The sequence below is a fragment of the Phaenicophaeus curvirostris genome, chromosome 2, assembly GCF_032191515.1.
Source record: "Phaenicophaeus curvirostris isolate KB17595 chromosome 2, BPBGC_Pcur_1.0, whole genome shotgun sequence".
Lineage (NCBI taxonomy): Eukaryota > Metazoa > Chordata > Aves > Cuculiformes > Cuculidae > Phaenicophaeus > Phaenicophaeus curvirostris.
This window is the reverse complement of record NC_091393.1, coordinates 65,969,239-65,995,605: the sequence shown is the minus strand read 5'-3', so window position 1 is coordinate 65,995,605 and position 26,367 is coordinate 65,969,239. Positions and strand designations below refer to the sequence as shown.

Below are 26,367 nucleotides of genomic sequence, written 5' to 3'. Positions count from 1 at the left end.
TGCGCAGCGAGTGCCTTTTCAGAAGGCCCTTGTGAATAGCGCATGTTGGGAATCCTGTGCAGTTTCACAGAATGACAGCCCTAAATCAATTTTTAACTTTTTTCAACTGTCACTTCAAAAAAAAATAGCCAAAATGTTACTTAGAAATTCCCTAAACTGGTTGACTTTTTCTTTCTTCTTTTCTTTCCAGCAGCCCGCTGAGACCTGCGAAGCAACAGATGCTACAGAACCCAGGCCCCAGCGAGAGGCAGGTCTGGCCTGTGCCATATTCATGAGTCAGAACCTGGAGTGCAGAAGGGCCAGCCAAGAAGATATGGCCCTGGAAGACACTGCTTCTCAGCAAAGCCTGTCTGAGGAGCAGTAAGGAGCATTCCCAGCACAAGGGCCACGTGCTGCTTAGAATTAAACAAATACAGAGTTAGGTCAGAGAGCTGCGCACAGGTTTAGCTTCTTTCAAAAGTAACAAGCAACCTCTAAATGTTTATTTTTGTAACTTCTACACAAGAATACTATGGGGTAGATGTTCTTCAGCTAAAGGCTTTGGCATTGATAGGGTTGGAAGATGTCCTAAAAAACACATAGTGCCACTTCATCTCAGGTTCTTGTAAGTCCTAGAACAATGAATACAATACTGTTTAACATTGCTGGAATCACGAATGAACACAGTAGAAAATATTAATACAACTCTGTGAAAAGCACACAAGGCATCTCTTTCCTGCCACAACTAAACAGCTAATTGCATGCAAAATAATTGGCATTTGATATATAACGAACAGCAAAAGGCAGCTTTGAACAGAAGCAATGAATACATGATGTGACAGTGCAACATGTACTGTAACATTAGAGCTAAATCTGATTTTTTGTTTTCCAACAGCAAATCTTTTTTTATTTTTCTTTAACATGTTATGCAGGTGGTAACTCTGAATAGCAACATAGCCTCACAGACTGATATACTGCATGCAGCCACATTGAAATAGTGTGTAAACCAGCCATGCTAAACAGACTAACAAAAGGCAAGTGTGAGAAAAGAAAGTATCCAGTGCATGGAAAGCCTTCAAAGCATATGGTGTGTATCTTACTTGCAAAGAAAGCAGCTTTGCATAAACAGCTGCTCTTAGGCATTACCTTGTGCTCCTGTTTGGTTTACACCAGTGTTTCTCAAAACTCTAGGCAACAGCCCCCTGGGGAGTTGCAAAAGGGCCCAGGGGAATCTTCCTCAAGGACAGCAAAGTGCAAAGCAGGCTGTAATTTATTGTCTGGAAGTGTTTGTATTAGGAAGGGAACAGCTAAATGCCTTTAATTGCTGGACACAGCTCAGTGTCCATAAACACTTGTAGCCAGTAATTACAGAGCCTTCTGATTTCTCTCCCCCCTGAGAAACTGAGCTGCTGCCAATTTAATAGTTGCATAAAGACAGATGAGGCAAAAAGGGAGGCCACGCTTTCACGAAGTTTGAGAAACACTGATTTACAGGAATGCATGACTACTTTGGAAGCCAAAAGGCTACAATAAATCCTCCCTCTACTATAGCATCTAAATACACACACGCGTGTTCTCATTTTTTTTTCTTTTTATTAAAAAAAAAAATGCAGCTATCAGTATTTTGCTGTTCCTCTTTACTGTAACTACCATAGATTGTTTCTAATTCTCAACACAATGATGTGCAGCCAGGCTGTCTTGTCCCAATTAACAAGAAAGATTTAACAAGAGATGCTGTAAGCAAAGTCTCATTACTGTTAGGCGATACACAGTTGCATTCTGAGCTTCCTACTGTGCCACACTTAAGATTATAAATAGTAGAACTAAATAACACCTAGTGAAAATAAAATGAACCAAGTATGTTTTGTTCAGCAGCAGTTTTGGGGGTTTTGTTTTTATTTTGGATTCTATTTACCTGCTTTCTGCCTTATGAAGTTGAGATATCTATTGTTTTCACTTCAGATCTTGATGAATTGATTATTTATAAAGCTCAGCACAACCTAGATAAAATTCTGCTCTCATGTTTGCAAGGGTAAAAGCAGACTATTTATGTACAGCCCCCTGAGATAGATGGCCATCAGCACAGTTTAGGGCCTCTCCTAGCACCCAGGTGTGATGTAAAAGAGGAAATTAAATTCAGCTGTTCCCTTGTGATCATTTCTGGCAGATCGTACTTCTCCTCCCACCACCCTGCTCGTCAAGTGCTTTGTTACAAATGAAGGATGGAGGTTACACAGGTAGGTGGAGGGCTCTTGCCAATAGTAATCAGCCCCATTTCTGCCTTGGGGTCTTTTGCATGGCACCCTACTAAGATAAACCGTCACTGCTTTGTTTTCCTAAACCCTGCCTTGCGTAGGGGTGAGGCAAACAGGCTGGGAAAAGCACTAAAAACTTTCTCATATCCACTTTGCCTCACTTGGGCCTCCAATTTTCACATCTTTAGCTTAAGTTTGAATTCATCTCCATCAAAAATAAGTAACTCCAGTAGTCCCAACCAACCTAAATTATTCTATGTATCCCACTCAAGCATAATAAATCAGAGTGGGAAACAGCAGCACAAATCCTTCCAGCGACAAGCCATTTATTTGTTCAGGACAGACTGAGGCCCAACACCACTGCCTTTCCCCACATCTCCTGTAAGAGACTCTACTGTCTCCATGCCCATGTACTGCACCCCAAGATAACGCAGCTGCCTCACAATTCCTGACTTAGCCCAAGCCACCCGCCCCTGGCAGGTAACTCCTTGGGGACAGCAGTATGCCACAAAGCCCAGCCTCCTGCTGCCCAGGGTGGCTTCCAGAGAAGGCATGTCCTAACTCCTTTGTTGAGGCACAGCAGACAAGCAGGGTCAGAGCAGGAGTCAAGGTAAGGTTCAGAAATGAGCTCCTTTTCATAGCTATTTCTTACACAGTTTTACTTTGCCTTTAAAGTTGTTAACTGTAGCATAGTGGGTTGGAAAAAACCCAAACGAGTGACCATTAACAAAGACAAAAACAATAAAGATGACAGATAAACCAAGTTACATTTCTCCACATTTGTGGATAGTCTGCTGTTATTAATAAAGCTACTGCCATATACACATTTTTTTAATATGGGCCAATCCTACAGAATAATCAGACACGATGGTTAGAAATAGAACCAGGAACTAGGTATGAGGCTGTATTGATTAAACACATCTTAGACCTCCCTCAATGTTTGCATGAGGCAGAGATAGACCCAGCTACTCTGTACATGACAGAAGATGCATTTAAGGCTCTGATGCACAGAAAGCTAACTCATAGATACCTAGCCTTACACAAGGCCTAATTTCAACCATAAGCTGCTTGGAACAGTTCTGCATAGCACTAAAAGGCACCCAGGTCTCTAGGAATGCTATTATCAGCACCACTGCCTACAGATACACAAAAGCTTTAACCCTTACTTTTATTCCTGAAAGACCTAAGCAGCTTGATAGTTAATTCACACAAGGTTCTTCAGAGTTGCAAGGTGGGCGGTACCTGTGGCACTTCAGGAATCCTGCTCATTGGGCAGTTTTGGGCTCTGAATGAAAAGCAAAGGCAGCTTTCACTGCTTTTAAGGCAGCTGCAGCACTGATTATAGGTTACACAATCCCTAATACTGTTGTTAAAACTTGGCCCTGAAGCTGCTCAGACAGAACAGTTGCCTACATGTCTGATCTCCTGCCACAGCTGTGATGCAGACGATGGCTGCCACCAACACATACACACCTTTTATATGCAGTTCCATTTTGTGCCAGTTTTGAAAATTCAGGTGCTATGCTTGAGCTTTTCCAGAGCTGCAGAGGCCATTTACTCAGCAGGGGCTGAAGGCAGAAGCTTGACTGATGCTTGTTTAGCCAGCCCAGAGCCTTCTTGTTTCTACAGCCTGAAAGCAGCGACACTCCCCATCTCACTAACAAGCTGAATGCACCCTTTGAGTAAATCAAGTACTCAGTCCACAGGAGTATTTGGTACATGCAGTTCTTTCACAGAAATGTCAGAAGCGATGAAAAGATGGAGGCCTCCACAGAGCTTAACCACAGATAACATCACCACTGCTGAAAAGAAACACGGGGACTGATTTTATCCACACTGGCTCAGTGGGGCCCCCACGACCAAAGGGCAGAGTGGAACGCATACAGTATAGCAGGAAGGAGGATAATGAGTATGTGGTAAAAAAAGCACACACAGTGTACTGCAGCCCTTGCATTAGATCTGGGATACCTACCCCCTTCTCCCATCTTGTTTACCTCAACTCTCCTTTCCGTAGCAGGTTCTTGTTTAGATCACGCAGTAAAACCCAGTTGCTATGCTCCTAAAGGTGAAACGTGGCCCAAAGATCTGGTACAAAGACTTTTAGTAATATTTTACCAAAGCCAACCTCAGGCTGTTGAACTGCTCATACCCACCAGGTACACAGGCAAACCCCCAGCCCGGCCTTCAGCCCAGCTGCCTCCCACCACAGCGAGCAAGCAGGAAACAGTGATGGGTGCAACGTATTCTGTTCATCCAAAAATACAAATGTTCCCTCCATTCTGAAGTCCCATTCATACAAACCTTTTCCATGTGAGGAACTGGACTTCTCGTTGAAAGGTCTCACCTCAATCCCACAGACAGAAAATCTTCACAATCATTGCATTTAAGTCAAACGCAAACAAAAAGGACTTATCAGTGCGTCTCTTTCCTTTGACAAGATGACCAGATTCCCTCAATATCTATGAAGGACATTCTGAAACTGTTAAGTTCTCAGGAATCTCTGTAATGTCATTCACAGTTTTTTTTAAGAGTTTTTTATTAGAATAAAGCAAGAAATGTCATCTGCATTTGGTTCCAACGCACCAACTGACTGCTTTTATCTTGCTGGGGAATTTAAGTTACAGATCAGCTGAATTTCATGCAGCTCATTTTAGAAGATTAGAATTACCAGTGAAATTCTCCAGCATGTAATAATCACCTTCTCATCAATGTGTATTTTTTAACTACCCAATTATTGCCATATTGAGATTACTCCCTGGATTGGAAGCTGGCATTTAATAACAGTGTTTCACTACAGTGCTTGTACATCCTTAAATCTACAAGGCAGGATATTACTAATAATTAACTTTGCAGTAGGTCCAGTGTTAAAAGATTCACCTCTCTCATTCAGCCTTCTCAGAATTTTACAAGTCAAAAACTGTCTAATCCATGATAAATAATGCAGGCGCTATTTATTCCATGCTGTGCGCAATTTAATGTTGGAATTACAAGCTGCCCTGCCAAAAACATCCTCAATTCTCAGGCTTCAAGAGAGTAATTGGTACCTCATATTCTTCTCTTTTTTGCACCAATTAAAACCTGCAGGTGCACTAATGTTGTCATCTGGACTCTTGTTGGTACATCAGAGGTTATTTTCACCAAATGTGTGCTATTAGTAAAATCAGCCCATCAGGGGAATTGTGAATTCTCTGTTGTTACAGTGCTCTCAAGGCCTTCCAAATATTTTATTAGTGCAAGACCAGACAATAAATTTTTACCTCTAAACTAAACAGAGAGTGTCATAAAAACTAGGTTCAGTTGGAAATATCACTCTCTCAATGGATATTTGAAACAGGTGAATCATTTCTTCAGGACTGTCTCAGATTTAAAGGCTGGTAAGGTCATCTAGGAGCTCCTGCTGAACTCAGATTGCAAAATCTCTATTTCTCTTGTAAAGCACTCTGTAGCTCAAAGAGAGGATGGGCTTAATAAAAGAACAACAACAAATTGAAGACTCTTACCTGTAGCAGAACGCACGAGCCCCCAATGTCAGTAGCAAAAATACCCTTTCACCTAAAAGGGCTGATATATGATTCACAGTTCCAGTGAAAAATCCACCTCCATTCTGGAAGTTTTTCCAGTAACAAAAGGTTTTCCCTGCATCATGAGAAAATGGCTTAAAAATGCTATAAGCACACTGCTCTAAAGGTCCCCAAACTCGTTATGATTCTTTTTTCCAGTCTAGAAATGATGGGACCACAGTAGACATCATGGCACTATATGCATGGCAGTGCCTTGTAAGACAACTCTTAGGAGGAACAAATACCACTTGAAGTGGTGAAACTCTCAACAATACTGGCTGAACTGGAGTTTGGAAAACCGTCACTCCTGAAGGAACTCTCCTCCCCAGCGTCTACAAAGAGGTGTCAAATATCCCCATTTTATTGAGCTTTAAAGGTCAGTCCTCATTTAAGACCCAGCTGCAAGCCCATTAAAACCTTGCTAAGCCTTGAGTAATTATTTAATAATTGAAAGAACTATTCTTTTTGTAGCATATTTTATAGCTTAAGAGACTGAACACTGAAACAGGAGGACATCCAACACTTCAGTGCAGAGAGGTTTCTGTTTGAAAGTCTATGGCACACTGAAAACATCTACTTTGGTTCCAAGTTCTTCAACACTAACAAGGTGTCTTGTCTGAGTCAGAGGCCTGAAGCAATTAAGAGATTAGTGATATCTTCAGGGCACAACCTTATTTTGCAAAAAGCAGCCAGGAGCTGTACTTTCTCAAAGAACAGGGACCCCGAGAGGAATTCTCTTTTTCCCCAAGTATGATGAAGACAATATTGTTGTCCAAATGGGTTTGGGCAGAACGGTAGCGTAATGGGGCAGTCAGAGAACAAGGTCATGGCGTCCTTTAACATGGCCCATACCTCCTGCCATTTGTGGAGGCAATGTTTGTACTAAACCCTCATTCCAAGATCAGAAAGAAAAAGGACACTGCCTCCATGCACCCAGCTATTTCCAGGGCATCCGTAAAAACGCCTCTCCCCATCCAACCTCCTACAACTTTTGGCGCCAGTTCTACAGAAATAAACAACTAAAACGATATTTGAAAATGCCTTTAAGTAATTTGCTCATTTTAACAGTTGAGCTGAACAGAAAAAGTTTAAGAAACAACTGAAGTCTTTTTACAGCCAGAGATGACTACAAATCATGCAAAGAACAAGTGTGCACCTGGGAAGGAATTCTGATCTCACAATGCAAAACTGATTTAGTGGCAGCACTTTGCCTGAACACATCGTCTAATACTCTCAAACACTTCTTATTTCACCATTAAGTTTGTACAGAATTGAATAAGGAAAAAAAACCCAAACAACCAAAAAGCTTCAGTAAACATAATGTATTATAAGACCCATACAGAAAAATGCAGTATTAAGTCAACCCTGACCTAATAAGTTCTGCATGAAAAAACATAAGTCAAGTTTTAACTGAACTTCATGGCCTTGAACACTTAGATAATTTTTTTCAAGGGGGTGTGATGCAAGATTGCCATCAGAAACTTGAAAATAAACCCCAAATGCAGCCTCCTTTTAAATATTGCCTGGGCCACTTAGAGAGGGCAGAGATGGTTATTTTTTCACCTGAAGTGGAATTCTGTAAGTGTCACTTGGGACTACAGGAAATTTCCTTGAAATTCTAGATAATCCTTCTTGTACAGTGATTGGAGGGAGGGGTGTCCGGGGGATAGGGAGAGAGCATTTGGTTATTCCTTCCACCTCATGAATTGTCAGCACCCATGCTGAAACACACTATGACACACCTGAACTGGGCCACCAGCAGCAAAGTTATTTATACATAAACCAGACAGAGCATGTGTACTTTTTAAGCAGGGTTCTGTTCTGTTACACCACAGCTAAGTTCCAGTTCCTCCCTGCACATTACTCTGTAGGATGTTACAGACACTGAATTGCTCTCTAGGCAGAACAGTCCACACCACACTCTGAAAGGCCATGGTCTCAAAACAGATTTGACAACGAATTCCTTATAGATGATGTAACTAGGATCAGAGTCAGACCACCTAACTTCCAAATATCCAGATTAGGATTGGATGTTAACTGCGGATTTGTTGGTTTTTGGTTTTGTTTTTTTTTTTTTTTTAATGGATCAGCCTGTGAACTGAATAAACAAGAATTCTGGTGTCACATTTTCAAATTTAGAGTATTACCAGCTTTACCTTGCTTACCCTAAAGACTCCAATACGGCCTTCAGGAACTAAAGCAGAAAAGACGGATTCTAAAGCATCCACAAAATGTCATAATGTTTTGTAAAAATAAAAGCTCCAATGTTTACAGGCAAGAAAAATCTTCATTTTCTGCAGGATTCCACAGCTGCCAAGATGTCTTGCAAAATGCAGTTTCTATTTTCCTTACTAACCTAGAGAAAAAAAAAATAACAATGATGTAATTTGATGAACAAGCTCTCTAACAGTGTTTACTTCAAGGACAAACAAAGCAGAAATTCAAATGCATTTCTTTCTCAATGGAGGAATGTTGAGTGTCAAACACTGGCCGCCTTAAGCTCCTGAGAACACAATAAGCTAAACCCATAAACCTGTACATGTAATTGAATATTCAGCGATCTTTTAAAATTAATTATCCGTGGTATTTTGCACTACTATTCAAGGCTTCAATAACTAACACGAATCACTCAAATAACCAGCATCTACTTTTGTCATTACTAGAAATCCTTTTCAATTACCAAATATAATTTTCCTGTGATACAGTGGAGTTCTTACACCTTCAGTACTTGAAAGGGTTGTATTTATTAGGATAACAGATCCAGTCAAAGCCATCTGCGATTGAAAACTTAAAACAGGCTTAGCAGCACAACTCTGTTTTCTGAGAAAACTTAGCACGGCAGGACAGAAACACCTTGAAAAAGAAACCAGACTACTTGAGAGACCTGGAGGACTTCTGTAGCACACTGAGGTACACCTTTGGTTGACCAGTCTATGGAAATGCTAAGCTTTAAGACCAGTACATGGGAAAACCCATGTAGCCCAGTATCCTGTCTTTTGCTAAGTCCATCTGCATTGCAGCACCTACAGATTACTGTGTACTTTCAAGCAAATGCTAGTATTTGCTTTTGAGCTCAGCTCCCAGGTACAGCAATGATAGACCACAGAGCTGGGGGGGCTTGTAAATTACCCCTTCTGTATAGACTGGGTCCTTGTACAGAGCCCGGCGACCCACAGTGCCAAGCATTACGTGTGTGATTACAGCATTACTAACATAACCAAAACCCCAGGAGATGGCTGTGGCTATGAAAGCGTTATCAAGCAATTGTGAAATGTCAGCAAAAGCCTCAGTTTAAAAAGACTACGAAATTTTCCTCTGCAAAGAGAGCAGGAAGAAATCAGACAAAGACAAATGAGCCAAAAAAAAAAAAAAAAAAAAAAGGCATTCATAATTTTAACAAAGTTTGAGAAACACAGTTTGACGAGGAAGGAAAGGCACTACACAATGCAGGACATGAAGCTTCCCACCAGCAAGGTTTTGCTGCATTCCCTGATTCCCTGTAGCTGCATTTCAGATCTGAGCACACAGGTTTGTATCTCTTCCAGTATTACAGCCAATACAGAACAGGAGAAAGTTGTTGTTGTTATTATTATTCACAAATTGGTGACAGCCTTATCTGAAAAATCTGACCCTAGGAACCTATTGTTTTTAACAGTTAAAAGATACCCTATCTGAATGCTGGAAACCAACACTGTATACCTAGAGATGGTGGTCTCGCCTACACCACTTGAATTAGAGAGAGCAGATCAGCATGGGACCAATGAGAAAGGGATGCTAAAAAAACCCAAAACAAAACAGGGAATGAAAGGGAAGATCTGCCTGAAAAATCAGGCAGTTTTTATTATCATTCCAAGCCTATTATAAGATAAACAGAAAACTCCGCAATAACAAAGAGAGCAATACAACAAAGAATGTAATTGCACTTCAGTAAGGCTGTTGAGAGACCCCAAGGTAAACAAGGCATAGAGCATAGATGAGCCAAACTCTAAATCTCACAGCAAGTGTCCCAATATCCTGACTTTCAAAGGACCTTCTGAACATTTAATAGCTCTTCCTACTGTCTCACAGCCAACAGAAACAATACTGCATTTTATCTACGCCTTTTCCATATCTACATGCCAGAAGTCCAGCGAGAGCAGCAAAGAGAAAGTGCCAAGTGCTGGGAAATTTTCACAAGCATTTTGCAAAGGCTGCTTGATAGATACAAGTCTCCTCTTAAGATCTGGAGACATTCCGTGCAGACAGCTTTCCCAGAAAGAACAAATCTCCCAGTATCTGTACTGAACGTACAAACAGATGGGTAGATTTTTAGAGAGGGAGTTGAAAATAACTGTAGATGCTGCTTATACTAAGCATTTAGATAATTTGGACTAAACAGCCACCTAGACTGCAAGCAAGCAACAGCAGAGGACAAAAGCCGTCGTCTCCTATCTGTTCAAGCATTGTTAAGGAAGGCCCTCTTGTACAAGTCTGTTCAAATGGAGCCTTTTCTTTGTCTGACCCATTTAAATATTTCTTTCTTTCTGAAAAGACATATGCAACCAAACTTCACTAATCAGTTTCATGGAAGCAAAATTAATGGATGGTAAAACAGGAGAAAATAAGTATGCGCCAGCCGCTAAGGATAATCTGATCCTATTTATGACACCATGTCTGCAAAACTACGCAGACCCAGGCAGTGCAAAATGAGCCTCTAGTTTCACTGGAAACTTTAGTTCTCAGCAAAATGGAATCGGGCAACAATGGAAAAAAATGTGTTCAATATCAGAGCTCCTATCGTTAAGTGCTAATAAATCAAACATTGGGACCAAATCTTCAACTGCTTTTAGGACATCTGGGCCCATTTACGCCAACTGAATACACATTCAAGACAGATGGGACTGTAAAATCCCAAACAGCTGTCTTTATGCACTTAGTGTCAAACATCAGAACTGTCCCTGTGACACTAAGAGAAGGATGAGAAAATTCTGCTGCATTACTTGAATGCAGCCTAACTCCACGTTAAATGACAAAGCAGGCAGAACTTTCCTGGAAGGCAGCCACCTACTTTTGCACACTTCCAGTCACCACAGAAGTTAGTAAGAAATTACTGATCAAAAGCTATTTGGAGACTCCTGCCACAGCCCTTGAAGAATATAGCTGGCGATCCAGTATTTACATCAGCCAGTAACACCTCTGGGTCCCCACGGGCAGGTTCTGTTCCTGCTCATGCACACATTTTAACTAGCTGGGAAAGAGCAGGCAGTGTGTCACTGGAGCAAGCAAGACAGATGCACTCCTGCACAAGACTTCAGCATAGCAGGTCTCTGCCACCTGGGAACTACTGCAGTCTTTCACACATTTCACACTGATGCTTTTGGCCAACAGATTCACCAGAGAATTTCAATAAAGAAACCTGCAAGCCCTAATTGCAGCAGTGTAAACAGGATGGCTCAACTTTTTAATAGTCTTTTTAGCTAGAAAAAAACATTGAAAATTCACAGTCAAACTTTTGCTGGCTGGTAGTTAAGCAAAGATCTATTAACAAACTGATACAGCTAACAACCCAGGGCTGAATGACACGTCCTCAGAACATCACCTGACAAAAAGAGATGGTGGAAGCCTCAAAAGCTTCCTTGAAAAGCCAAATGCTGTTTTCTAGCACTTTGTTTCCCCTCCTGACAGGACCAAACACACACTACTGCCTTGCCATGACTGCAGCCTAAGTACTAAATGACTGTTACTTCCAGTGAGGCTCTTCCACTCCCTCTTCCCCACTCCTACCACTATAAGGCAAGTCATAAAATCCACGTTCATGCGCATCCCTGTTCAGCAGCCTGAGAACTAACACACATCAGCTTGTTGGTGGGAAACCTGGAGTTTCATCTCTGAAAGGAACAGCAGGAGTTCAATGCTTAAGTGAGGAAAGGAATCTTCTCTCATCTTTGCTCCTAGGACTGCTTTAGCACTAAATTTAAAAGGCATTTAATCAAAAACAAAACCGAAAAAGACCCAACCAAAAAAAAACCCCAGAAACTGAAGACAATGATGGGACTGGCAACTAAGAGAAAGCTGAGGAACTTTTCTGAGCACTGCAGTTTTATTAATCTCACTTTGAAGAGGAATAAAGAAGATGGAGGCATTGCTTTCTCTGTAGTAATTAAGATCATTCAGTATAAAGTTGTTAAGAGTATTTTTTCCTTCATGATTCACTTAGATGAAAACAAAGCATTCTTGTGAGCATCTGATAAAAAACAGGCCGCAACAGCACATGTTGTACAGTACATTAGCCCTGTTAGTAAACCCGAATATGCAAGTCCCACTTACTGAATTTATAATTTAGAGAGATGCACAGTTCACTTTTGGATATACAGCTTTATTCTACTACAAATAGTACACACTGAGAAGACAAATAAATCGAAGAAGCGGGGGCTACGTTGGGCTTGTTTTCCTGAAGCATCCAGGACACTTAAGAGATGTATTCCTGCAAACAGGTTTTTCTGTGGGAAATTTTTAAGAACCTCTCTGCAATTGATCAGAAATGCACTTTGGGACCCTAATATTCTAAAAATTATGTCTGCAAAAAACCCACAAAGAACTCCAAAATTAGTTCCCTGACTCCAGAGCAAGTACACTCCATTTACAAATGTCTTCCTTCTAAAAATCGTTTCTGCAAACTCTACTGCTGCCTTTTTTTTTCTTGAATATGATTACTGGTCATATTTCTGCAAGCCAGTCTAGAGTAAAAAAAAAAATCTGAATGTACTTTAAAAGATTTAACTCTTGGGAATAATGAATACTTACACGGCAATAATACTACAGCAAGAAAACCTTTTAAAACAACTATATCATTCCTTCTGCAGCCCCTCACAAGCGAAGCCAGCTGTATGAGACTGCTGCAGCAAGTGCCAAATGTGATTCTTTTTTAATAAAGTGAACACCTGCCCATTAAGAATAAAATGGAAACTAAAAAACTTATTTCATACAAGCAACCAACAGCTAACAATTGGTAGTAACAATTAGTTTTTAGGGCCAAATACAAACCAGCAACCTAGAACAGAAGGCTCTTTGAGGATATTAAATACTACTCACATTGAACACTTTAACATCTTTTCTACTTCTTATTTCTTCAACAAGATCCAGTGGCTTTCCCTTAGGTACTGGAATAGTTCCAAGCACCACGGTTCCCGAGCCAGTCAGCGTTTGACGAACAGCTTGAATAAAAGCCTGGCTGAAGAGTTCCATTTTACCAATCTCATCTATGACAAAAATTTTTTTTTCTGCATCGCTGCCATGGTTTACCTGTGGAAAAGGGCATCAAAAGACTGTAAACAACAAAGAACTTAGAATAACCAACAGAAATAACTTCTACACTAATAAAAGAAATATCCTCAAAAGAAATCAATCCAATTGTAGTACTGGGTATAGTGGAAGAGGCAAGGCTCCTGGTGATAACTGACAGACTTATAAAACTATCATTTCTAGTTCAGCATGGATTTTTTGAAAGATGAAAATATACGTACAGGATAAATACCTACTACAATAGGAAATATCTATAATACCAGCTGCACTTTGCCTACTAGCAGCTCTCAATCACTGAGGGACAACTTTCAAACATTTTTCTAAACTTCACTCTTCACATCAAATTATGCATTTAGAACAAATCAATATCCACACAAAACAAAAATAAAAAAAAAAACAAAAATATTGCATTAGTCTTAGATTTGGAAGTTTCTCCTCTTGTAGCTGAGACAAAGGAGGGTCAAAGCTAGCATTTCACTCAGAACAATGAGTTTTCTCCAAAGCTATCTTGACAACAACCAAGCCATTTCCAAGCCCCTCTCACATCAGAACGGTCATCTTCAATTCCTTTGCTGAGATATAGCTTATTCTGTAGTTCTAGCCATCCCCCTGGACTGCAGGATAGGCATCACACTAACGATTCATCACATTTGTGGTTTGTTTGTTTGCATTTTTCATTAAGTGAATACTGCACCAAACAGCACTGTGCCGTAAACTGGTGTGAGCAGCAGGGAAGTCTAGGAGACAACATGGATGACTGCAACTGAGGGAAAGGCAACTCAGAAAACTGAAGAACTATTCAACAGCAAAAAATGCTCTGCCTACCCTCTCCTAGTGAAAGTAACTGAGTATTGTACTCCATTATTTATAGAAGTGAGGAGGAAATAATCTCAAGTCAAAACATCACTGTAGATCCATGAATATATACCAATACCAGCAATATTATACTGAACCTTAAAAAAAAAAAAAAAAAAAGAAAAGTTTTCCCTTGTGAAGGCAAAGTATTTGCTTCTGGGAAAGTGGAAGAGCTTGATAACATGCATCCTGAATTTTTTTGAGCCTAATTCCCTGCTGAGTAGCTGTTTTATGTAAAATCCTTCCACAGATCAGTGAGCTAAAAAGCCAATACTAGTCACTAGGTCATACATTGAGAAACAGAGCATTTTCCTTTGAAAAAAATTCTCAGTCCTGCCTGGTAGATGTTCCAGAGATTGTCCATCTTAGGATCTACCCCTGTTCTCAATGGAGTGAATGAGATTCAAGCTTTAAGAGCTGAAGCTGTCCCCAGGCCTACACAGGCACACGCCCGCTCCATGCTGCTTTCTGATCAAACAAAACCATGACTCTCCTGTCCTCATTTTTCATTTGTTTCTTCTTGTTTCAGTTCTATTAACTTCCTCACTCTGCTCCTCTCTCATTTTGTGCCACCTACATGCATGACCACATTCCCACAAAACTGATTAATGGTGCTTTCAGTGAGAATAGGGTCATGCACTGCCTGACCCTGCTGGCCCATTTTCCTCTTCTCTTCACTGTCTTGAACTGCAGAAAGCAATACAACCACCAGAAAAATTCAACAGTGCTAACATCCTTCAAGCAAGGTCTGTCCTGGACTTCATATTACTGCAGTGATAAAATTCTGAGTACAGTGCTGGCTTAATGCTGTCTTTTTCATTAAACTGTCCTATTTACTAACATAGTAAATCAAGTTACATAAATTAGGCATTTAAAAATTGTCCCATTTTACTCATATTTCCTTTCTCTCTTGCCCTCAATGTCTTTGCTTCCCTACTTTCAGATTTTAATGTTCCTTGACAAAAACAAGAATGAGATCCTCAGTCTCATTTTTGCTCCTTGCACCTCTTAGCTTTTTTCTTCTTTCGAAGTCCATTAAGAACTCACTTCTTCCTTGGCCCCTTAAGCTTTAGCGCTGTAGAAAAACCCCAACAGGATTCTTTTAGCAGTGCAACTCTAGAGCTGCTGCACACTGTTTGTGATATGTTATCACCAAAAATCAGATCTGTTCTTCACTAATTTTGGAGAGGGGAAAGGCTGGAGAGAAAGGAAGGGAAAAAACAGATAATCATACTATTGCTTGCACTGCTGTAACTGAACATCAGAAGGATGAGAAAAAGACTGCGTGGAAAGTCTTGTCGCAGTCAGAAGATTCCTCGTGCAGCACATACTTTTACAGTGGTAATCAAAATAACCACTGGATTTAAGAAACAAATGCTTCTACTGGATGGAGATGGAAACCAGAGAATGTAGGTTAAAAAAAAAAAAAAAAGACTGTAAAGACGAATAGTAGCAAAAATAGGCTTTTTCTTGGACCAAACGACTCCATCCAGTTCTGTGTGTCAAGCCACTCGTACATTTTGTTTACTTTTCAATATGCAAGACAGTGGCATATGAAGAAGCTTCTTATTGGCTATCCTTCAGGCCAAGGAATGGCTGCTTATAGGACCAGGTCAGATCAAGGATGAAAAGCAACTGCGATCTCTCAAACACCACAATAAGCAAAAGAGAACAAGACAGATTTGTCCTTCCAGTTTCTTGTTCTTTAAGTCAATCAGGATCAGCAAAACCAAATAAATAGGCCATTTACTGATATCAAACTAGTAATACATAAAACTAGAAGATCCTACCAATAACACTGATTATCACAAAGAATCCACTTTTCAGCAGCTTTCATAAAATACTCACATTTCTCAGCATAGGCAGAACAAACTGCTCAAATGAAACAAGGTCTACAACATACTGTCCAACCCGATAGTCACGTCTTGAAGTAGCAGAATCAGGACTGAATTCAAAAAAGAGATACACAATTTAAGTAATGAATTCAATAAGAATTTACTGCTGTCATTTCAAGTGGATTTATGAGATGTTATCCAACTAAGTCAAATCTTCTAAGAGGAGGAAACTGCGTAAACCATGCATTGTCATATTATAGATAGCATACTTTCAGACTACAAATATACCCATAAGCTACCCTAACAGCTATGTAAGCTCAAACTTGAACACTGTGTGGAGAGATAACGGCATCTAAAAGCCAGCAGGTATATTTACACTGAAATCAAAACACGTGCCTGCAGTTCAGACCTTTGAATTTGGTAACATGATGCTATAGACGGCATCGCAGCAGCAGTCCAAAATCTCAGCATGGGTTGCAAAACACTTAAAGTCTTACAAAAATACTCAGTTTGCATGCGCTGCAACATGCTGTCCTAGGTGAACTTCCTTTACTAGCAGCATGCAGATTATTTAGTCAGATGAACTATGTCTGAATAAGATGCTAACATCATGCCTGGACCCAGACTAAGTTTTCCAACTTTTGTTTTGGTGGGAACAAAAAGTCTTCCTACCTGTCCACAACCAGCCATTGACTGTATCCCCAAAAGATGTGGTTTTGAGTGCTTAACAGCACTTCCCTCTCTACTCTGGCGTAAAACAGGCAGTAAGAGAGAACACACTTCTCCAGCACCTTTTTAATATTTCACTACACAACAGAGGCAGTGTCTACATACACAATGCAGGTATCAACCAGGACATGAGAACGAACAGGCAAAGAACATGACAACACAAGTCATATGTGCACTAGAAATCACCTTCTGGAGGAGCATGTAACATGCTGAGAGAGTGGAAACATAAAACAATAAGCAACTTATGGTTATTAAAACCTCAGTACCTCACTCTAGATAAAGGTCCTCGCATTCCAGACAAAGTGACAACATCAAATCCTATTCTCCTGCCACCTTCTCTAACTTCCTCTGTGTAAAATCCATCGATGGGGATGCCCGAGGATTTTAGCGCTTGAGTAGCTTTCTGGATCAAAGTAGTCTTTCCAACCCCTAGAAATAAAGAGGAAACAAAAAGCACAAGGATTAATCACCTCCTCCACTAAAACTCCATTTTTAAGCTCCACAGTCATGATTCAGTTCAGCAGGAACAATGATTAAATTTACAAACTGTTTTTCTTTTTTTTTAAATGGTAGCAGAGGCAAGAACAGAAACACCTTCTAAAGTTCATCTTGTACTGACATTGTAACATTTTATTAGCCTTTAAGAATTATGTCTAAAGTGAAGTCATAACAGAATGTCAAAAATATCCCAGGCCACCACTAAACTTGTTAGCTCAGATAGTGCACATGCAGGCCACAAAGCTTGCCCCAAGACAGATAAATATGTGACAGCCATAATGTTACACAACTGATTGCCAAGCTAGCTAGAAGACTGACTGACGAATCTCCCTTTCTGCTATTCATTACTTTGTAAGAACAGAGCTGAGTTCACCCCCTCCTTTTCGAACATAAGGTCAAAATTGACTGCTATTTCCAGAATCCTAACTGGCACAATGACACACTGCTTCTATTGATGTCCTAGAAAGTGGAAGCACTCAAGTGTCCCTGAGATAGGAGGTCCTACGTGGCAAAAACCATTTCCAACAACAGAAACATGCTTCTTAGGGAAATTGAAGCATGAGAGCTTAGATACAGGGAAAGACTTTTTTATTACGAGGACAATCGAACCCTGGAACGGGTAGCCCAGAGAGACTGTATAGTCTTTGCATCCTTTGAAGTTTTCCATGCCTGACTTGATAACAAGCCTTGAGCAACCTGGCCTCATAGCTGACCCTCCCTAACACTTCCTAAAGTCCCTTCTCACATTAATTATCCTGTGGTCCAATAATCCATTTTCTTACCCTAAGCCAGATCCTTAAAATCTTTGCCACTTGATGCCTCCTAGCACAGTCTGATGTACTTTCCACAATGCGAACATCGGCCACGTTCCAGACATCCTCTCAGTTCCCACAAAGGAGCTGTTTCTTCTCCTTTGCCATTGTACAAGTATATCCCTTGACAGTCTCTTTTCAAACTCAACTCTACTACCTTTTCAAAAGATTTAGTGTTACCACTTCATTTTTAGTAATTGTTGGAAAAAAAATAATCACAAGATAGAAAATATCCTACAGAATAAATCTTTAAATTCCTGGAGACAAGTAATACAGAACAAATGTGACATGCCTAAAGATGCCAATAGAAATAATTAAACAACCCCAGGTTGGATGGGGCCTTGAGCAGCCTGGTCTGGTGGGACGTGTCCCTCCCCGTGGCAGGGAGGTTGGAACTACATGATCTTTAAGGTCTCTTCCAACCTAAACTATTCTATGATTCTAATTCAAGCATACACATATCAAATTCCTCCCTTAGATTTTAAGCACATTTAGGAACTACTTTCTTAAAAGTTGGTATCAACAGCAAAACATTCTGTGGCTTCAAGGGCACCAAGTCAAACTATTAAGCGAACTTTTCAAAATTGAAACCAAAGGGATTCCTGGCATTTGAACAATAAAATGACAAATGCGGCACCATCAATATCTACCATCTTTTCAGAGCCTTATCTCTATAAGCAAATTTATACTAATTTGGCTAAGTTAGATTTGCTGTCTCTAATTTGGTTACTTCTATTTAGTAAATTGCCAAATAAAACTAAAACGATTGAAACAAAGTTTAAGAAAGCTTCAAGTTATAGATTTAACTAATCAAAACTGTACTCAATTCGAGTTTAATGAACAGAGACAAGGTGTAAGCAGGACTAACCTCTGTGTCTCCTGCAGAGCTGCCTTTACTTAATGTGAATGAAATGAGTGAAATGTACTGCTATCTCGGCCTAGCAGTAAGCACTTTAAATTAAATTCCAGCAAAGAGGTATTCTGCAAAAGGAGCATCAGACCCACTGCTTTACTCCCAGACCACAAAAGAAAGTTTGGCAATCATAAAAACTGGTTTCTTTATCAACCTTATAGCTTAACCCCCATACTCTACCAGATTCCCCTACCATGACAAACTAACTACTCCACCACTTCAATCAAGGCCTGTCCATCTAGCACAGCAATTACTGGACATTACTTAGGCTGGAAGGGCTAAATCACTAAAATTAAGTTAAACATCCAGAAGTTACTAATGGCTGTGATACCAAAAATGCTGGCAAATAAACTCTGACCTGCTTTGGAGTTTTCAGAAAGCAAGTATTCTTTTAATGCAGGCCTGGGCAACACCATGGAGACCTCCACCAATCATGTGCAGGGAGACAGGCTGCATTTCCCACTTATGTGCATATGGATCAATTTTCCCAGAAGTCTTATGCATATTCTATTACTTTCCAAAGAGCAGTATTAATATTATGAACTTGACAACAGTTAAATCTCTTGCTAATTTGGATCTGGCTCCAGCGCTGTCTCACCTTGCATTTGAGATAGGGAAAGACTGCAAACACAGGCGATTATACAATAAACCACATCTGTTCTGCACAGATCATACTGAACATACGATGTAACAGTATCTGGAAAACCAGATTGAAATAAAACGTGCTATAAAAACCCATAGTAATAGAGGGACATTCTGTCTAACATTCAAAAAGCAGTTAGTTGGACGAATTTTACTTTAGCTTGAATCAAAATATTCCACTTTTAACAGTAACCACTTCTTGTACCAGCTGCAGTTAAATTGAAGCAGGGTTAGCTATCCATGAGGACCTTCCCCCCTCAACACTGAACTGCAGGGCAGCAGGCAGGGACAAAGCAGCAGCGTGAGGAAACATTCGTGCCACGGGACACGGCACGGAGCTAAAATGGACTTTAATTAAGCACAAATTAACTAATGCAGCAGCTCTGACCTCAACAAGCGACACCCAGGGAGGCGAGCAGCTCGGGGTTCCCTGACAGGCAGCTGCCGGGCCCTGCTGCAGCTCCCCCGGCCCGAGCGCGGCACAAACCCACCGGGACCGCGCAGAGGCCTCAAACCAGGCCGAGACAGACCGCGGGCGGCCTCCGCTCGCCCCACTCCCCGGGCTCCTCCTGCCCCCGTTACCTGGGGGGCCCGTAAGGAAAACGTGCCTCGCCATGGCGCCCACCACACTCCTCCCTCTGCCCACACTGCCCCGCGGCCCGGCTGGCGGGAAGAGCGCCCACCTCGCCACGCCCCCAGCCTAACCCCGTGCTTTGACCGCGCCCACCACTCTGACCACGCCCACCCGTCCGCATTGACCATCCCATTCTGACCTCGCCCCTTCATTCTGGCCGCGCCCCCTCACTCGCCAGTGGCCTCTGCGGTCCCGCCCCATAAGGCCCCGCCCCGCTCCTCTGGTCACGCCCCCGACATGTTGGTCACGCCCCCTCGGTGCCGGTGCCCCGTCTGGCCACGCCCCCTTGTCTGGCCACGCCCCGTCTGGCTCTCCATCAGTGTGGCCCCGCCCCTTCAGCCCCGTGCCCCTCCCTGGCCACGCCCACTCACCCCCGCCCTTCGGCCTCTCCTGCAGCCGAGGGGCAGCCGAGTGGGGGTTCTGCTGTCCCCCTCCTGGCCCCCCCCCCATCCCCATCCCGAGGTTCTATCCCAGCTGTACCTGAAAGAGCGGCTCCCGTGACCTCACATGGATGCAGCCCATGGGTGGGTTTAAGTTTTTGGCTTGAGAGAAGAGACCAACACCCACCTGAAATAAAATAAAATGACATAAAATGAAACAAAATGAAGCAACAGGATGTGACGTGACATGACAAAATACAGTGAAGTGAAGTGAGATGAAATGAAATGAAGTGAGATGAGATGAAATTAAATGAAATGAAATGAAATGAACCACCATCAACCAACCAACCAAACAAACCAAAACAAAATAAAATTCCCAAGTGATAGGACAAAAGGAGATGACCTCAAGTTGCACCGATTTCGTTTGTTGAAAGTGTGGTGAAGCATTGGCACAGGCTGCCCAGGGAAGTGGTGGAGTCGCCCTCTGTGGAGGTGTTCAAAGAACATGTAGATATGGAGCTTCAGGACTTGGCTTGGTAGGCACGGTGGTGCTGGGCTGATAGTTGGACTGGTCTGGCTCAACATCACATCTAACCTGAAGATCTCATCGCCTAGACAACTGCACGTGGACTGCAACACTGAACAGGATGACTTTGCAGGGTCCACCCTGATAATGGATACACCCTGATAATGGATACATGTACCAGACAAAACAACTGCGAGGAGCTGAACATGCCTGAGTAGGTGCACGTTTTTGGTGGGAAAATAAGAGTCGGAGTTAATGAAATGAGCCTATTAGCAAAGCATGACCCCTGAGCATATAAAGGAACGAAGCACAGGTGAGGTTTTGAGAACATTCTCCCACCGGAATGAGCATCAGACTGATGGGATGCTGCAGTGCCGTGGTGGTAGCTATCTTTATATCTCTCTCTCTCACTCTCTCATTTCCTTCCTTCCTTCCTTCCTTCCTTCCTTCCTTCCTTCCTTCCTTCCTTCCTTCCTTCCTTCCTTCCTTCCTTCCTTCCTCCCTCCCTCCCTCCCTCCCTCCCTCCCTCCCTCCCTCCCTCCCTTCCTTCCTTCCTTCCTTCCTTCCTTCCTTCCTTCTCTTTCGATGCATGCCAAATGAACAGTGGCACATGACCTTGCTTGAGTCTTAATTCTGTGTCCAAATATCTGAGCCAAACGTACCCACAGCTTTACAGCACATATCAACCTTAACAATTCTATAATCAGCTGGTGATGAAAGTCTGTCAGGTGGTAACAGCACTGAAGCCAGGGCTGTGCCCAAGACCCGGCAACTGCTGAGGGGAGGCCAGTCTCTCCCATAGCCACCTGCAAGTGGGGATTACTTCAGAGCCACTTCAGGCAGGCAGTGCCCACCGGCGGGCCAGCGTCTTCCAGTCTTGAAGATGGGAGCTGCTGTGAGCAGGGGATGGGGCAGCTGGTGCCGAGGGGCAGCAGGCCCTTCCTGGGCTGTGGCAGCCTTGGAGGTGCGGTTGGTGCCCCTGCAAGCTAGGGTTGGGCTCCTGCCATGGTATTTCCCAGATGGACATCGCTTAAGGTTAGGCAAGAGGGGAAAAAACCAATTAATTTCCTAAATGAGGGTCAGCATTTTCTTTATCCAGTCAGCTTGACCTATTTAGTAGCTGAATATGTTAGGAAAGCTCTCCCTAGAGGTTTTTACCCGTTTCAGTAAACAGTGTGTGCCAGGATGCAGGAAACCAGCCAAGAGACAAACAAGCTGTTGGATGCTGCACTCAGGGAGTATAGTGATGGAACGAGAGGTAGCAGTTTTAAGCTGGAAGGGGGTAGATTTAGATTAGATATTAGGAAGAAATTTTTTACTGTGAGGGTGATGAGGCACTGGAACAGGTTGCCCAGAGAAGTCGTAGATGCCCCATCCCTGGAGGTATTCAAGCCCAGGTTGGATGGGGCTTTGAGCAACCTGATCTAGTCACATGTGTCCTGGAACTGGATGATCTTTAAGGCTTCTTCCCATCAAAACCATTCTACGACTCTATGATTCTATGATTCTGTAACTCGATGCAGACTGCAGATGTAACTGGGGGATTAATGTACAACTAGGCGTCTATTACAAAGCTGAGCAACTTGCGTCACAAATTGAAAGGTTTGGCAGGTTTAACACTGACACTGACAAACTCCTGTCTGCATCCCAACAGGCCATATGCATGTGGTCTTCTCACTTGTTTAGATTCAGGTTATGAGATGCTGTCAAAGAACAGGGAAAAGGATTTTTATGTGGAAGGCTGCAGTGCACAAGCAGAAATCTGAGTGAGGCAATGCCCTGTCGCTGAGGCATGCTGATCCCTTCCTGTCTAAAGCACCAAAATGATTACCCAGAAACACTGAGCTATGAAGGGGATACATCCTTGTTGGTGCTTGCTTCAGCTAGAATGGTTCTCTTCAGGTTCAGCACATCTTTGTCTGGCTTTCAATTTCAGTAATTTCCTAAGGATTCAAAAGCTATTCATAATTTTCACAAAGATAATGTGTATTCTTTTCAGCCAGGTGAAATGTGTAAATCAGCAGGTAGAGCATACATCACAATAGACAGGTATTTCCATAAACTGAATGAAATGTTTTTGATGTGTTTGTACATCACGTATGGCTACTCTTCCTTGTATTGTTTGATATTCTTAGCAGGATGAAGAGCAACCCTCAGTTTAGTAATTCTGCATCTTTAAATACACAATACTTTCAGGTCGGTTAGCGACAGAGTCTGTGTAGCACAACGTGTAATCTGAAAGTGTGAGGGATGAAATGGGCTGTCTCATTGCATAATAGGAGTACCTTGCACCACTACACTTCTGGCTTCCAAGGAAAGCAAAAATCTCTTCCAGTCTCCAATTTTGCTCTAGGGTCAGCACTCTTGTGAGGTAGGGACAATCTTCACCACTTTCAGGAGAAATTGCAGCAAAGAGATGTTAAAATGTGGGGTTAATAATTTATGCATTTTGTCCCTCGAGTGGCATGCAGAACCAGAGTTAATACCTAGGATCCCAAGACAGTACGGAAGGAAAAGAACATGTCTTGCAAAGGTGATCAGAAGTAGTAGAGCTTGCGAGTAGGAAACATGGGGATGGTGCTTAGAAACACTCCCTACCCCTAAATCTGGTGCAATGTTTCAGAATAATAGAGGAGTATTTCTCTTTAGCTTGGGTTTATAAACTAGAAACTCTGACAGCTGCTCTATAATTGCAGGTGAAAGACTTCTGCTTTATATAATAGGCTACCATTTAGTCAGCTAGTAGGAAACGCATCCTCTTCAACTGCAGCCTCAGGTTAAGGAAGCTGAATTCCATATTGTCTGTTTGCCAGGAGAGAAGCCTTATAACCAAATTCAAAGGGAATATCTAGTTTCTGCCCTCAATAGCGTTGTACTGTCACTGGATGTATTCCATATAGTCAATTCGCTGGCTATATTACATATTATCAGTACAGTCTGTTTTACGTAAAATTGAGGAGTTATCAGTCATTATCTGTATCATAGTTTAGAAAATCTGTACCTTTCTTTAGCCTAACTACATGACTGTGTCTGGCCAGAGGTCATTGCTGAAGGGAGGGCATACTTCCAGATTATTTTTTGCCTATCTTTTGCTTTCACCAATGACCATATTTAGCTAACTTATTTTTCTCTTAAACATTATGACTTTCATTTCTCATTTCACATGAGTAGTGTGGAACATGTTTCTTGCTTAAATACTTAAAAATACTTGACAACTCTGGCATTCCTCTTAGGGGGTAGGTAGAGAGGTAACAAAGACAGTCTCCCATGTCATCTAGAATGAAACTGCATTTTCACAGATAACATTCCAGTATTTTGTTTTGTGGTTTGTTTTTTTTTCAGGAGCAATGAAATTGTGATGTTAATTTGCAGTTTCCTGCAGGTGTTTGTCAGGCATCTTTAATCTAAAGAAAGAACCGCAGAGAAGAACTGTGTGTTTACTAGACTATTAGCACAAGAACATTGCTTTATAACTGGCTACTTCACCCTTGCCCTGAACTTCCTGCACTGAGCTTACTGTGATTGATTTTACAGGTGGGTTCTCTATAATATTAAGCTTTTTCAGTCTATTGGCTTGTTGCCCAGGCAGGCCACATAAAGAGACCCAGACAATGCTGTTTTGTTCATCATAGTTTTACTAGGTTTTATAAGTCAACCTTTCATTTTCAGAAGTGGATATGAAGAATTCTAGGGCTATTGCTACTGTTTGACAGAGCTTTTGACTTCTGGTATCATAGTCTAAACTGTTTCATCCCATTTTCAGATACGGGAATCTGCCACTTATTTCACTGTGTGGCTAAGGCCTTGGTCTTGAGAACAAATGTATTAGTAAAGCAGTTGCAGCATCAGGGCTTCAATTATTTAGCATTCCACTTTGATTTCCATTGTAATTTTTACCATACAATGTTTTCTTCTACTAGAACATAGAACATGCAGGTTGTTCAAGAAGCACAAGCTGCAGCATGCAAGCTGTCTTCTCTGCAGCTATATGTTGTAACAAATAGTCTTTGAAATCAGCCTGTGTGCTCTGATTTTTGCATTCAGGGCTGGAGATGGTTAGCTGAAATATGTAGAAACAGTACATATCAGTGTAGTTAACAAAAGAGACAACATGGGCATTCTTCCTCTTAGGATGAAGAGAGTAAAACTCAGCTTTTGCACTTCCAGTATGGGTAGTTTAATTAGTAGTCATTTATTCAAAATATTTTCCTGTCCACCTGACTGGACTCTGGTTTTGTGAGGTAAAGGTCAATTAATTTCAACTCCTGCTGAATTGAACTATATGGTTGGGTGAGGCCATGAAAGAAGTATTTACAGAAATCTGGCACCTGGAAAAGACTGGTACCTGGAAAAGACCCCCTCTGGAGTACTAGGGGCAGGCTGTGATTCTGAGTGACCTGTGGAGACATTGGAAGGAGCTGCCAACCATTGTCACATACTGTTAACTAGGCCTGGGGAAGCCTGCATTTATTGCTGGATGTTCATTAAAAAAATCTTGGATAGAGTCGTAGACCTTTATGTTGAATGGGGTAAAATTAATTAACTGCACATTTCCAGACCAGTGGCTAAGAAAAGAGGTCATTTATGATATTTATGGTATTCCCTAGAGTAGAAGCTGAAAGGAATGCAAGTGTAATCTACAATCTCTAACCTGCACCCTCAGCTGAGCAGTAGTTTACATTTCAACACTCTGCCTCAAGGAAGGTTCAGCACATTGTTACAGTTTCAGCTCTGTGTCAGGTTTGGGGTTTTTTTCCCCCTTCACAAGACGGAGTATGGTTAGGTTGAAACCCTTTTCTTGCTCTCCAACAGAACTTGTCTTTTTTATTCATGGTGCCTTAAGTTTATACAGTATTTGCTTACATTAGGATAGGGAAGCACACTTTTTTTTTTTTTAAGAGATTTTATTTTCAGGAGTTTCTTATTTTGTCCTTGTCAGAAGGTGCAGAGGATGGTCCTGCTCACAGATAGTGGGCCTAACTGTATTCCACTGGGCATCTAATGATATTAGTGATGGCATTTCTGACTTGACTTTATTTTGCCTGTGGAGTAATTATGGCATCAGCAGGTATCTGGGAGTAAGCTTTGAGCATCTACAGCTTGCCAGTCTTTAAACTTCCCAGAGACATAAACCATCAGCAACCTGCAAGGCCTCCTTTAGATGAAAACTGTGGTGCCCCTGTATCAGTGATTTTTCTATGCATTTTTAGCTGTCTGGTCCATGCAGTAGACATCCTTCATTCTGTTCCCCAGAACAGAAGAAATTCCTGAAAGTATTTCCTGAAAATAGAGACATAAGAACTAAATGATTACAAATGTTTCAAATATTGTCTATAAGGAAGCTGGAGAATATCTGTGAAATTGAATTTACTATTGTAAACAGAGACCAATCAACCTTCAAAGAATGTAGTCCTCTGTCTCTACCAGCATAGCAAGTTGAACCTCCCAGGCAATTGCAGGCAGTTTGG

At 41.7% G+C, this 26,367-nt stretch overlaps 2 protein-coding genes across 2 annotated transcripts in view; one reads left to right on the top strand and one right to left on the bottom strand.

Moving 5' to 3' along the window:
- The window catches only part of PCNX2 (pecanex 2), a 155,230-nt gene extending 153,659 nt beyond the window's left edge, over positions 1 to 1,571 (top strand). The window contains exon 34 of the mRNA XM_069852327.1: positions 191 to 1,571. Within this exon, the coding sequence (XP_069708428.1) occupies positions 191 to 364 (174 nt within the window). The 3' untranslated portion in view covers positions 365 to 1,571. The remainder of the gene's footprint in view (positions 1 to 190) is intronic.
- Positions 1,572 to 6,822: 5,251 nt separating this feature from the next.
- Positions 6,823 to 20,012, bottom strand: NTPCR (nucleoside-triphosphatase, cancer-related). Its single transcript, XM_069852326.1, has 5 exons — positions 19,942 to 20,012; positions 16,761 to 16,923; positions 15,779 to 15,875; positions 12,866 to 13,075; positions 6,823 to 8,150 (listed from the first exon to the last, which is right to left on the bottom strand). The coding sequence occupies exons 1-5, from the start codon at positions 19,973 to 19,975 to the stop codon at positions 8,082 to 8,084; spliced, it is 573 nt and encodes a 190-aa protein (XP_069708427.1). The 5' UTR covers positions 19,976 to 20,012; the 3' UTR covers positions 6,823 to 8,081.
- Between the last annotated feature and the right edge of the window lie 6,355 nt (positions 20,013 to 26,367).